The sequence below is a fragment of the Trachypithecus francoisi genome, unplaced genomic scaffold (genome assembly GCF_009764315.1).
Source record: "Trachypithecus francoisi isolate TF-2019V2 unplaced genomic scaffold, Tfra_2.0 Lachesis_group2, whole genome shotgun sequence".
NCBI classification, from domain to species: Eukaryota; Metazoa; Chordata; class Mammalia; order Primates; family Cercopithecidae; genus Trachypithecus; species Trachypithecus francoisi.
Genome location: NW_022681465.1, coordinates 108,001,173 through 108,014,059, shown reverse-complemented (window position 1 = coordinate 108,014,059; position 12,887 = coordinate 108,001,173). Strand labels below are relative to the sequence as shown.

Genomic DNA, 12,887 nt, shown 5'->3' with positions numbered 1-12,887 from the left:
CATAGATGTTGTGGTAGCAGGCATGCAGACAACATGAACCTCCTTGTACATCTCCATCAGAACTCTTAGGTCACCAGGTACATTGTCAATGAGCAGTAATATTTGGAAAGAAATTTGAGGTCTCAACCATAAGTTTAAATATTCAGTAAACCATGCTATAAACAGATGTGCTGTCATCCAGGCTTTGTTACTCCACTTCTAGAGCATGGGCAGAGTAGATTTAACATAACTCTTAAGGACCTTAAGATTTTTGGACTGGTAAACTCTTGACTTCAGCTTAAAGGCACCAGCTGCATTCGCAGGCATTGAACTTCTCCCTAGCTACGCAAGTCCTAGATGACCTCATCTTCTAATAGAAGGCCATTTCATCTTCACAAACTCAGTTGTTCAGTGTAGTCACCTTCAGTGATCTTAGCTAGGTCATCTGGATAACTGCCTGTTTCCCCTCGCACTTTGACATTAATGGAGATAGGTTCATGAACCAACCTCTGCTTGCTTCCAGCTTTTCTTCTGTAGCTTCCTCACCTCTCAGTCTTCAAAGAATTGAAGAATTAGGCTTTGGCTTAAGAGAATGTTGTGGCTGGTTTAGTCTTGTATATAGACCACTCAGACTTTCTCCATCTCAGTAATAAGGCTGTTTCACTTTCTTGTTTGCATGTTCACTGGAGTAACACTTTCAAGAACTCTTCCTTTGCATAACTTGGCTAATTGGTGTAAGAGGCATGGCTTTTCGACCTGCCTGAGCTTTCAGCATGCCTTCTTCAACTAAGCTTAATTTTCTGTAGCTTTTGATTTAACGTGAGAGGCATGACTCTTACTTGCACATTTAGAGGCTACTGTTATTAATTGGCTTAATTTCAATACTGTTGTATCTCAGGGAATAGGGAGGTCCAAGAAGAGGGAGAGATTGGAAACCGCTTGTTGGTGGAACAGTTAGAATATACACAAGATTTATCAATTAAGTTCACTGTCTTATATGGGCATGGTTTGCAGTACCCTAAAACAATTACAGTAGTAACAGAGATCACTGATCACCATGACAGATACAAGAATAAAAACATTTGATACACTGTAAAAATTGCCAAAATGTGACACTTACACAAAGCGAGCCCGTGTTGTGAAAATGCCCCAATAGACTTACTCAATGCAGGGTGGCCACAAGCCCTGAATTTGTAGAAGTAACAGTATCTTTGAAGCACAATGAAACAGAATGCAATAAAATGAGGTATACTTGTATTCTAATTTTCTGCCATGAAAAACTGTCTAGAGGGCAGTCTCCAACCCTAGGGACTAGATTGCTTTTGTTTTCATGCATGCCCTAGTCAGAAAGATGGGGGATAACAGTATGATGGGAGATTCTGGTAGGGTCTCAAACCTGATGGTGTTCAGTAGTTGCAGGTAGACTGCTCCTAAAAGTTGGACTTTCGATTTAGAATAATGGGTCAATGTATATTATGTACATTTTCTCCATTTCCTGAGTTTAGCTTTCAACACTTAAGATACTTGCAACAGCAGAAGTAACACTACATACTGTTACAATGTGTACAAATGCCTTGTCATTTTTATTTAAATATATTTATTACCTCAGTCTCTGGCTATATTCACAGAGCACAAGGGCACAGGATCATCCCTTCTGTTTCTCTCTCTACAGCTGAGTAGGTTCTGTGTGAACTGATAAGCTTGTTTTTTTTGCCCCAGAATGCTAACCAGTCCTGACTTAGAGGGCAAGTAAATTTTAAAATCTTAAATTAGAAATAAAGAATGATCTTAGGAAATTATAGGGTCATTCTGGTCCAGCAATGTTTTATAACTAGCTTCCTCCTTCTCTTTAGTAGTCAACGGAAATTATTAAAGCGTGTTGCATTTTCCTAATACAGTCCCCTCAACACATGCCGTTTAAGTAAACAACTCCATGTAAGAGGCAGTTATAGTGGTTTATATAATATACACTATCTGATACAAACACCATCTGAAAGCCTGTATTTCTAACAAGTTGACTATATGGAAGAATAGACTACTTCGCAGCTCAGAAGATTATAATGTAGATTACACTGGTAAAGAGCAGAAATTGTTGAAGCTTTAGTACCTAGCTGTCTTAAAGCATTTTTAAACATTTGCACATTACTAATAAAAAGTTTGAAGTTAACATGAAATTTGACATGACACTGAGTAAGCTGTAAATATTTCATGTAGAAGATGTCAGACACCTGATAAATGTTACTTACCAAATAGAACTGAAAGTGAGATGATCAGAAAAGGACTGTTCCTTGCCTCAAGCAAGCTTCTGAAGCCTAGGCAAGTTAGCTAGGTCCTTAATATGGGATTCTGGCATCTTGATTTTAATGTGCTCTGAAAACAAAGTGTGTGACTCATGAAATAAAGGACACTAAACCCCAAATTTGAAATTATGAAAAATTTAGGCCAAAGAGGTAAAATAAAAACAGCTGTTGGGAATGAAAAATGGCTGTAGGAATTTAGTTACAAGTACTTCACAAAAACATTTTCATCACATTTACATAATATAGCATTACAATACAAAGCTGGCTGCTGTCCTGACCAAGCAAGTTCTCTTATCATCTAACAAAAATAATTTAGATACATTTCTTTGCATGGAATTGTCATATTTTTCCATTTTTGGTACAAAACATAGAAAAAAACATTGGCACATTATGTAGTGATAAGTCGTTTTTTCCCCATGTACAAGTTCCAAGTATTCTGCATTCCAATTTGTATTGGAAAAAAGTAATTACTGATTCAGTCTCTGTTTATACCTTTTAAAAATGCAGCATGAAGTACAGAGAAAGAAAAACGAAGTTAGTTTGTTTACGGGGTCTAATATAATACATAGGAAGGATCGGCTGGTAAAAGAGAAAAGAAAATCTCAAGTCTGACTTTATGTAGATCACAGAGTTGTGAAAAGAGCAGTATAAAAATATGCACTTGTGCTTTAGAAGCTTTTAGCATACAATTAATAGCTTAAAATAGTATTTACTGCCTCCCCATATGCTTATTTTCTGATATATTTACACCGCACAATTTTAACATTGTTAAAGCTAATGGCATGATTTCAAATATAGATTGGTTAAAAATATCTGAACCTTGAAACTTCCCTCCCTATCCCCTCCCGAAGTGTCACGTATAGGTGGTGCATGGCACAACGTACTCCATGAGCTTACACCCAGAAAATTTGGATTTTAATAAAAATTTTAAACATGTATATAAACTTTTTTTTTGTTTTAAGAAAAGCTTGTCCAAGGGCATTCAGATTTAATGGCTTTTATATAATACTTGTTATAGTGCCTCGTGGCTGCCTCTGTGAGCCAGAAATAAGGGAAGCTCATGGATTCCCCAAAAATGAAATGCCACTTTTTCCCTCATCGTGGATGGCTGTTACCCGCTTTTACAGGAAAGGGGGTACAACACAGGCTGCTGATACCAGTCTAGAGAGGGCACCCACCAGCCAAGGCTGTGTTCTAACTTAGGTGTCACACCATCGGCCAAAAGAACCATGTAGCCACAGAGGCTGTGAAGCTAACTAGTTTATCGGTAATTTGGTCCAAGTTATTTCACTTATTTTATGTAGTTTTTTTTCCTTAGATATATCTGTTCAGATAAGCTTCTTATGAATCCTTCAGATCGATGCTCTTGAGGAAAATAGTCGAGCTAAACAGCAATGATGATTTTTATGGTAAAGGATGAGCTGAACACTAGCTAAGCTACTTAGTCACCATCCTGGGAGACGGAGCTCACAGGCACCAAGGCTTTGCTTCCTGTGGCCTGCTAGTTACAGTGAATCAGCTCCATGGATTGACAAGGTTACACCGGATGATAGCAGAGCAAAGGAGTTTGCCAAGTATTTGTTCTGTCATTAAGTATTCAAAAGAACGTACATTTTTCTTCATGGAACATGACTTTCTAAAAATGAAATTTGGGGATTTGAATGATTCAAGGTCAAATATTAAACATTAGCTCCTTCACCAATACCTGTCATTATCATTAGAAAGGAAGGCCTCTTGTTTACGCTACTGCGATTCACAGTGTCCTTTGTAGGTCAAGAGGCCCCCTTCTGTGGCTTGGCTTTAGCTGTCAGATGGAAGCCTCAGACTTTTGCACTTTAGGTCATCTAGTGTCTTCCAGTGTTTGTAGTTGTCAGCCAAATGTTGCATCAGGCCTGGCAGATGTGCAAAGGCTGCAGGGACAGAAAAGAATCAAAAGAAACCTGTGAAGTTAGACCCCAGGAGCGTTTATAAGCCTGGGGCTGTCTGGGACAAGTTTGGGATCAGAATTAGAGGAGGCATACCCTGGGTGAGGCCTGAGGCTGTTAAGTGAACACACAGCATGAGGACAAGTCATTAAACACTAGTTTCTGAAATACAAACAGGTCCTTTTTGAAAAGCTGCTTATCAGTGACATTATCAGAAGAACCTATGATTCAGAGTAAACTAAATACATTTTGCATTCTTTCTAGAGTTTCCTCCAATGATAGAATAAAACTGCAGTAGCTTCTGCAACGTGTCCTTTGAAGAGGCAAAGACTCGTTTATCCAGTTATCAAAAATCCATCGAGTCTTCTGCACACAAGGTTCTGTGCCAGCTGCTGGGGATGCAAAGAATATACCCACCCAACTGGGCCACAAAAAGCTGACAGCCACATTTTAAAAAATATATTTTGTTTACCTTTAGGGTCACCCTATGTCACTAAAGATAATAAAGTATAACAAAATGTTCTTTGTGGGTGACAAAACAGTCTTACCATCCCAAGCATCAAACATGTCTGTTATGAAGTAGTCAATGAAAGAGATCTGAGACTTGGGGATGCTACAGGTATTCCGGTCAAACACTGGCATCACCACAGGTAGCCCCTGTCTCTTCTCTTCATCGGTCTGTAAGAAAAAAACACCATCACATAGGGCTGGAGGATATGTGAGACACTTTTACAGTAATATCCTGTTTTTCAGAACAACTCTGTGAAAATGGGTTATTATCCAGTTTTCTCAATGAAGAAATAGGCTCAGCAAGGTCCTCAGACTTACGTGAGTCAGCTGAGCTACAGTGACTACACTCAGGCCTTCACACTCTCAAGCCTCTTACTTTTTTTCTTTTGTTTTTGAGACAGAATCTCATTCTGTCGCCCAAGCTGGAGTGCAGTGGTGCAGTCTCGGTTCACTGCAACCTCTACCTCCCAGGTTCAAGTGATTCTTCTGCCTCAGCCTCCTGAGTAGCTGGGATTACAGGCACCTGTTACCATGCCCAGCTAATTTTTAGTAGAGACGGGGTTTCACCATGTTGGCCAGTTCACTGTCTTGAACTCCTGACCTCAGGTGATCTGCCTGCCTTGGCCTCCCAAAGTGCTGGGATTATAGGCACGAGCCCCAAGCCTCTTACTTTCTATGTGGTACCATAGCACCTCCTGACATTTTGATCTCAGGGTACTTACCCTCTTTGCTGTGATCGTTTATTATTGCAAAGTCAAAGCTATTTTCAATGTCGTACAAACACAAATTCTCATACCAAAACTACTGACGTTTACACTGAGAAGAAGCAACAGTGGGTAAAACTGCTAACACCTTAGCATGACTCAATGAACTAGCACCAAACTGTATTAATAGCCATAGTCATATTATTCGCTGCCACATGTTTGCACTTTAAAAAGTTTCAGGCCGGGCCCACTGGCTTATGCCTGTAATCCCAGTAATATCAGAGGTCAAGGCAGGAGGATTGCTTGAGGCCTGGAGTTTGAGGCTGCAGTGAGCCAGGACCGTGCCACTGTACTCCAGCATGGGTGACAGAGTGAGATCTTGTCTCAAAAAACAAACAAACAAACAAAAAACAGTTTCACTTAAGAATTACCTCTTTGAAGCCATAAGAGTTATTGTATTGAATCTTGACCTTTGAAGTACATGTCTCTGTAATATTCTGTGATGAAATGGGAGTACACATGCACTTGCACTGCATACCAAAATCTGCTGGTCATCTTGTGGAAAAGCACTTATGTACTTGAATTGAGATGAACCAGCTGCTTTTATCCATGGAGCATTATTTTCACTCGAAAGAATGACTATCAAACTATGATTGTTCAGATTTGGGTATTAGCTATGCAGCTTTTGAGGTGTGTGGAAATCTGAGTATTATGCACATTAAAGTAAGGCCATCATTCATAGAGCTGGATATTAAGATCCACATTTCCTGGTGGTGTATTGAGCCAGAGGCCAGCTCAAAGGCTTCATTTGTAACTTTCATTTTTAGGTCACCCTGGCTTATGAACATTAGTACATTCCTTTTTGGGAAAAGGACACCTAAATAGGAAGCTTATATCAAAAAACTTAAAAGCACATTTTTTCTCATTCTCCATTCACACTGAGAATAACTAGGAGTAGTACTTCAGGTCCTCGCTCTGTGGGTCCAGGGAAGCCCATTGATGAGCAGCTTTTGGCTTGGCTTGCTCATTTCAGGTCAGTCGATCAAGCAGCCTGAAAATACCCACTGGTGTTCAAGGAGTCATTTGATCCCCACCCCCTTCCTGTTCTCTCTGGAAAGCTCAGAACTACCTGTCCTACTTTTCTTCAATTCAAGGGCTCTCTTCCCAGAAAGCTGCAGTTTACTTACTGGATTTCATGAACAGACACTTCTCTAAAGACGGATGACATACAAGCAGCCAACAGACATTAAAAAAAAAAAATGTCCAGGCTGGGCGCGGTGGCTCACGCCTGTAATCCTAGCACTTTGGGAGGCCGAGGCAGGCGGATTGCCTGAGCTCAGGAATTCGAGACCAGCCTGGGGAACACAGTGAAACCATCTCTACTAAAATACAAAACATTAGCTGGGCATGGCAGCGTGCATCTGTAGTCCCAGCTACTTGGGAGGCTGAGGCAGAAGAATTGCTTGAACCTGGGAGGTGAGGGTTACAGTGAGCCGAGATCATGCCACTGCACTCCAGCCTGGGCAACGGAGCAAGACTGTCTCCAAAAAAAAAAAAAAAAAATTCAGCATCACTAATCAGACATGCAAATCAAAATCACAATGAGATACCATCTCAAACTAGTCAGAATGGCTATTATGAAAAAGCCAGAAAATCACAGATGTTGGCAAGGTTGTGGAGAAAAGAATGCTTATACACTGTTGGTGAGAAATAAATTATATCAGGTAGCCCCTGTGAAAAGCAGCTCGGAGATTTCTCAAAGAACTAAAAATAGAAATTGCTATTCAACCCAGCAGTCCCATTACTGGGTATATACCCAAAGGAAAATAAATCTTTCTGCTGAAGAAACACCTGTACTTGCATGTTTATGACAGCACAATTCATGGTAGCAAAGACATGGAATCAACCCAGGTGCCCATCATTGGTGGACTGGATGAAGAAAATGTGGTGCGTATATACCATGGAATACTATGCAGCCATAAAAAAAGAATGAAATCATGTCATTTGCAGCAACATGGCTAGAGCTGGAGGCCATTTTCCTAAAGTGAAGTGATATAGAAACAAAACCAGATACCACATGTTCTTTCTTAGAAGTGGGAACTAAACATTGGGTACACACAGTGGCAGAAACTGGAACAGTAAACACTGGAGACTTCAAAAGGAGGGAGGGAAGGGGGCAAGGGTTGAAGAACTACTTATTGGGTACTATGTTTACTACTCGAGCCATGGATCATTAGATGCTCAAACCTCAGCATCAGCATTATACCCTTTTAACAAACCTGCACATGTACCCCCAAATCTTAAACATACTGGGTCCACTGTTGGCCACTCCCCTTCACAGTCTTCCTAGGTATCATCTATTCTTTATCTTGCCCTTATTTATACTACCACCATGGTACGTTTCAGCCATGCAGACCCCACAAAATTCACTACTTGTGGCAACTTGTTTGTCACCCACACACCCATCAGTGCTTAAGAGTCTTTTCTCTGGAAGTAGAGCTGTTTCACATGTCCCTTTACAGTCTACTGTTTTCTAGATTTCTCTCCTTTAACTCCTCTTTACACTGCCACAGTTAAAGTGAACTACATATTGTTCCTCTTTATATAACAGTTCTGTTTTCCCTCCCCTTGTTAATTTTGCTCAGAATGCTTTGTTCTTCCAGAGTGTTTTCCTATTCCCACATTTCTGTAGCCCCCCCTTTTATCTAGGAAGAAAAGTCTCTGAACTCCTGTCGCACTTAACATAAACTTCCTTGAGATACACTTCATTTTTTACCAACATGTGGACCTATCTGCATCTCTTCCCCCACTGGACTGTGAACTTCCCGTGGCCGCGATGTCTTCACTAATGCTTGTGTTCCCATAACCCACCATGGAGACACCCAGGAATAACCTAATGAATGAATGGAAGATTTCTCAGTTTTTGTACAAGTTCTGGATCGAACAATTTGAAGATGAAAAGTTACTTCCAAAGGCTCAGTTTATCCTCCTTCTAGAGAGACTGGTTAGTGATCAGCCCATCAGTCAGTTCCTGAGGGAACCAGAAGTCTACCCCAGGAGGCAGTAAGCTGCTTTCTTCTAGGGAGGAGTGGTTAACTAATTGGTAAAAAGTTAACCGGAGAATCCCCCAGGATTTCCATGACCTGGGGCCCATTCCCAGACAGGAAGTGGAGCTTCCCTGGAAAGATGGCGCACCTGTGCAAAATACTCCTCAGAGATCCTCCCAGCCCATTCAATGCACAGGTCCAAGGGGCGGCATGGGTTGGCCACGTCAGCACACTTAATCATCATGCGTTTGATCAGGATTTGGTTTTCAGGGAAGTTCTTCCCAGCAGGGTTGCATTCACAGTCGCTGCCCTCAATCTGGAAAACAGATGGTCGGATCAGGGTTGGTTCAAGATGATGGTGAAGCCCACGAGGGCTGACTTGCCTGGCATTCGATGGTAATCACCGAGCACACAGGTGGGACTGGGACTCAGCGAAGGCAGCTTTTTAAAAAATTCCATATATAATATACCAATACATTCTTTAAAAAAAAAAAAGAATATGCTGAGACAATCTTAAAAGACAATACAGAGTTTGAAAGCTGAAGGTCCCTATCACCACCTGTCTACCCCTCAAATCCATTTTCTCCCCTAGAGGTAACTGTTACAGCAGTTTTGTTTTTATTTTGAGCAATTTGATATGTAATCTTAGAGGGAATTTCTCCCAGTTTAAAAAAAAAAAAAAGTGTAAAAGCAGAGCTTTTAGCTACTTTAATCCATTTAAAATAGGGCAATGGCACATGCATGTAACCTTCAATTATTTCTTGATTTCTACTACTTATGCCTACCAGCTCCCTCCCTCCTAGGACCTGTCCCACCCCCAACTCACCCACTCCCTCGCACTTTGGTTCTCCTAAGGCATATGTCCACTCATGTTTTCTTGGCTGTTCTTCTGACTGGCTGGTAAGTGAGCAAGGTAGGTGTGGGGTTCTTGGAGTAGAAAGTGTTCAGGAGCAGGTGTGTTCAGCCATGTTTAGAAAGACTGGTCCACACCTAGTGGTGATCTCAGTGTCCTCAGCCATGTGGCCAGGACACGAGTTGGTGCACACAGATGCAGTCACAGGCCATTTACATAGAACCTGAAAGATTGTTATTCTCCACTTTTAAAGGCACCATCAATTGATTGTGTGAAAACAGGTCTCCAGCGCTCTGCCAAGCCAAAAGGCTGCATGACATTTGGGGGGTTTTAGACTGGACCTATTAGACTATCAATGTGCAGCATATGTTCTGGAGGTTTTTGATTACTTATCAAAGTAATACTGTTTACTATAAATACTGCAGTTAATAGTAAGTTTCAGTGCAGAGTTGGGGGCTTACATGGGTGGATGACCTTCCCAGTTCTGAAGTTCTATGAATCTGTATACTTTTTTCTTCTCTATATCCCCAGATCCTTGCTCCCATAAGTCCTCTGTGGAAGGAGAGGGCTCTAGTGTTGTGCTGTGGAATCCTGGGGAAGGGGCTTAATAGGTGAGGTAGACACTGTCCCTCCATCCACACTGGTCATGGGATGGGTCCTACACAGATAGTCTCCTTACTGATCAAGTTACGATGATTATTCACATCCATCCACTTTGCCAACCTCTGCTGCTCAACAGGAATGAGCGGAAAGCTTTTCTAGCTTTATGGAGTTATGAACAGCTTCATGGCTTCAGAGTACAGTGGATCTTATTAGGTGTGAACCTTCTGTTTCATGTTCCTAAAACCCAAATTGGTAAGGACCTTAAGGCAGGTCCTAGGTACATGAGTAAGTTTTAAAAAAGGAAAACAACGAATGCTTCTGCTTTCCAGTCACTCCCAGTTTTATGACAGTCTTCAGGTACTGGTATGCTTTTAATGTGAATCAGCAACATTCTGTGTTCTTTAAAACACCCTCCAACTTTGAGGTTTTCCAAGAGCTCAGTGAACAGAGAAGTAAAGGCTTTGGATTCTCTAAAATACCACCATTTATGCCAGTCTCTGCTCGTCTGCAGCTCCTTCCATATTCTTTGGGCCTAGCTTTTTTGGTCAGTACTGGCTTTTTCTCAGGGACTTTCTTTCAAGGAGCTCAGAGTTGCTGTGGACACAGTTGATTCTCAGCCCCAAGGAAAACAAGTGGCTAGTCCTTTCAGCCCTTTACCAGCTCCAAGCAAATAACCACCTTGCATTTGAGTGGGAAAGAAAATGCTTTGGGGCCAGAGCAGGCTCTCATGGGAATGTACTTGGATGTGCCTTACGGCATGGAAAGCAGCACTCACCTCAGCTGCCATTGGCTTGTTGATGCTGTTCACAAACTTATTCACATGTTCAAAGTGTTTTGTCATCTCTGTTGCCAAAACCATGTCAATAATAGCCTGGCGCAGCGTTCGATAATGGTTCCTAAAATAACCAGAAGACAAAGGGGCTTTTTCACAGTGTGTCTCAAATTATAACTATTCTGCCACCATTTTACTACACTCCTCACAACCTAGGAGGAAGCTGTGGCACAGAGTTAAGAAATGTGTGCAGATCGCAAGAAGAGTTGACCTGCTCGTCCTCCCAATAACCAAGACCTGCAGATGCTATTCCATTTTCCCCAATGATAGCTGACGCTTATGTGATTTATGAGTATTTTTAAAAAGAGAGAAGGTACCTGTCACATGGTGGACATTTATCTGACAGGGTGATTCCCTTCTCCCTTCCCTTGAGAACATCAAAAACAGTAAGGTGGCAGGAAATGGCAGGCTGATACAGCGGCCACATAAGCTGGCGCTGCACTCTGTGCAAACACAGTGATTGCCATTGCAGAATGACCACGGCGTCCTTCAATGGTGGCAGTGGAAGATTTTCCTGTGAATAAGTGCTTCCCTAGATTGCAGTGGACAGAAGTTGTAATAAGGAAGCAACAACCGTGCCCTAAATTAACCATCCAATTCTGTCGTCGTTTTCTAACTTCAAGAGCCAGAATGGCTCTTGAATAAAATGGGCTACTGGAAAGAATTTTCTGCAAAAGTTTAAAAACCCATCCTTGATACTCGTGAAACTGAAGCCAAAGACGGAATAACTCACCTCCATGTGTTCCCAGTTTTCTGGAGACCAAACCAACAGGTTCACGTAGACCAGCAGTCCTGAGGCCGCTCCATGTTCTCTGTACACTGCCCCCTCCCAGGCATCTGTGCACCAGCCTGGCTGGTGCTGTGTGGGAAATACCCACAGCCTGACCGCGAGGTGCTGGCAGGCAAGAGGACCTGCTCACATCTAACCCACTGTCATCAGCGGAGAATGCAGGGCTGGGGGAACCCGACCGACCCTTCATGCTCCTGCTCTGTGGGACCTACTCATAAGGGAGTATTTTAAGCAGCCGGAAATTGAGCTAGGGAAAGATGGGGGTGGATACATTTTCCTCAAGTTGCACAAAAGACAGGATGTCCTCGTAGGAGGGTAAAAATATCTGGTGTACTTAGTAATAATACAATCAATATTTATGTAGTGTTCCGCAGTGTATAAAACATTTTTATGAACTCACTGAAGACCAAATGTGATTTCAAAACATAAAGGCAGTCTGAAAAGTCAAATTAAGTTAAGGGCAAGGTTATTTTATCATCTGATACAGTGGGACAGCTATTATTTTCCCTTTCCCCTAAGAGGAAGCTAAGTATTTGGGAAAACTGAGTTTCCCACTTAAACTTCACAAACTTGAGCACAGGAGCCCAAGCACAACAAACCTGTCAATATTCTTGAAAATGTTGCATTTGGTGTCCTTGACGGTGAGCTGGAAGGCCAGGGCGGTGTGGTGACTCTCCAGAACAGCAGTGTCATTGTAGAGCACAGCAAGCTCACTGCCTGCATTGCAGAGGAAAGAGTTGGTCCTTCCTGGGTGATCCACGTCATGGACCGTGGCAGCAATGAGGGCTGCCACCTCATCCAGCTGATCGAGGCTTCCCTGGGATACGGGGAGGCAAGGTTAAGCATTACCACTGGATCTTGGAGACCCACATCCATCCTTGTCTGTGTAGAGGGTCAGGTCAGGGGATGTGGAATTTTCAGAACGTTTTTAGCCGGCTGAGCCTTCTGACCTCCTAGATGTGGAGAGGCGGCCTCGGACATGCAGCATCACTTTACTGTGCTGTCTGTTATCAGGAGGGAAACCTGAGCCACAGTTACAACAGACAGCTTAATTCTTTCTCCAGGGGCCATCAGTTGCTTCCGCAGGAAGAGGCCAAACAAGCCTTTTGAATTGCCCACTGTACGGTATTTCTGCCACAGCAGAAAGTGGCCTATGTTCACAAATATTACCAATTTGCCTAGTTCTGAAAAGATTTTGAGTGTGCGTGTAGCAAATGGCTCAGATACAACAAAACTATTCATACAATGGTGAAATGACTAGAGCTGTAAAAGAGTAAAAGAGTACCAAGTAAAAGAGGACCAAGCAGTAAAAGAGGACCAAGGGAAAGAAGAATAACTTTGCCA

General features: G+C 42.1%; 1 protein-coding gene and 1 long non-coding RNA gene across 2 annotated transcripts in view; one reads left to right on the top strand and one right to left on the bottom strand.

Annotated features, from left to right (window-relative positions):
* Positions 1-2,398: 2,398 nt before the first annotated feature.
* PDE8B (phosphodiesterase 8B) overlaps positions 2,399-12,887 on the bottom strand; it is a 370,628-nt gene continuing 360,139 nt past the window's right edge. The window contains exons 20-24 of the mRNA XM_033179929.1: positions 12,143-12,360; positions 10,697-10,817; positions 8,614-8,781; positions 4,753-4,882; positions 2,399-4,189 (exon numbers count right to left, since the gene is read on the bottom strand). Of these exons, the coding sequence (XP_033035820.1) occupies positions 4,080-4,189; positions 4,753-4,882; positions 8,614-8,781; positions 10,697-10,817; positions 12,143-12,360 (747 nt within the window). The 3' untranslated portion in view covers positions 2,399-4,079. The remainder of the gene's footprint in view (positions 4,190-4,752; positions 4,883-8,613; positions 8,782-10,696; positions 10,818-12,142; positions 12,361-12,887) is intronic.
* LOC117065297 lies at positions 5,220-6,707 on the top strand. Its single transcript, XR_004429875.1, has 2 exons — positions 5,220-6,141; positions 6,213-6,707. It is a non-coding gene; the product is annotated as an uncharacterized LOC117065297 (long non-coding RNA).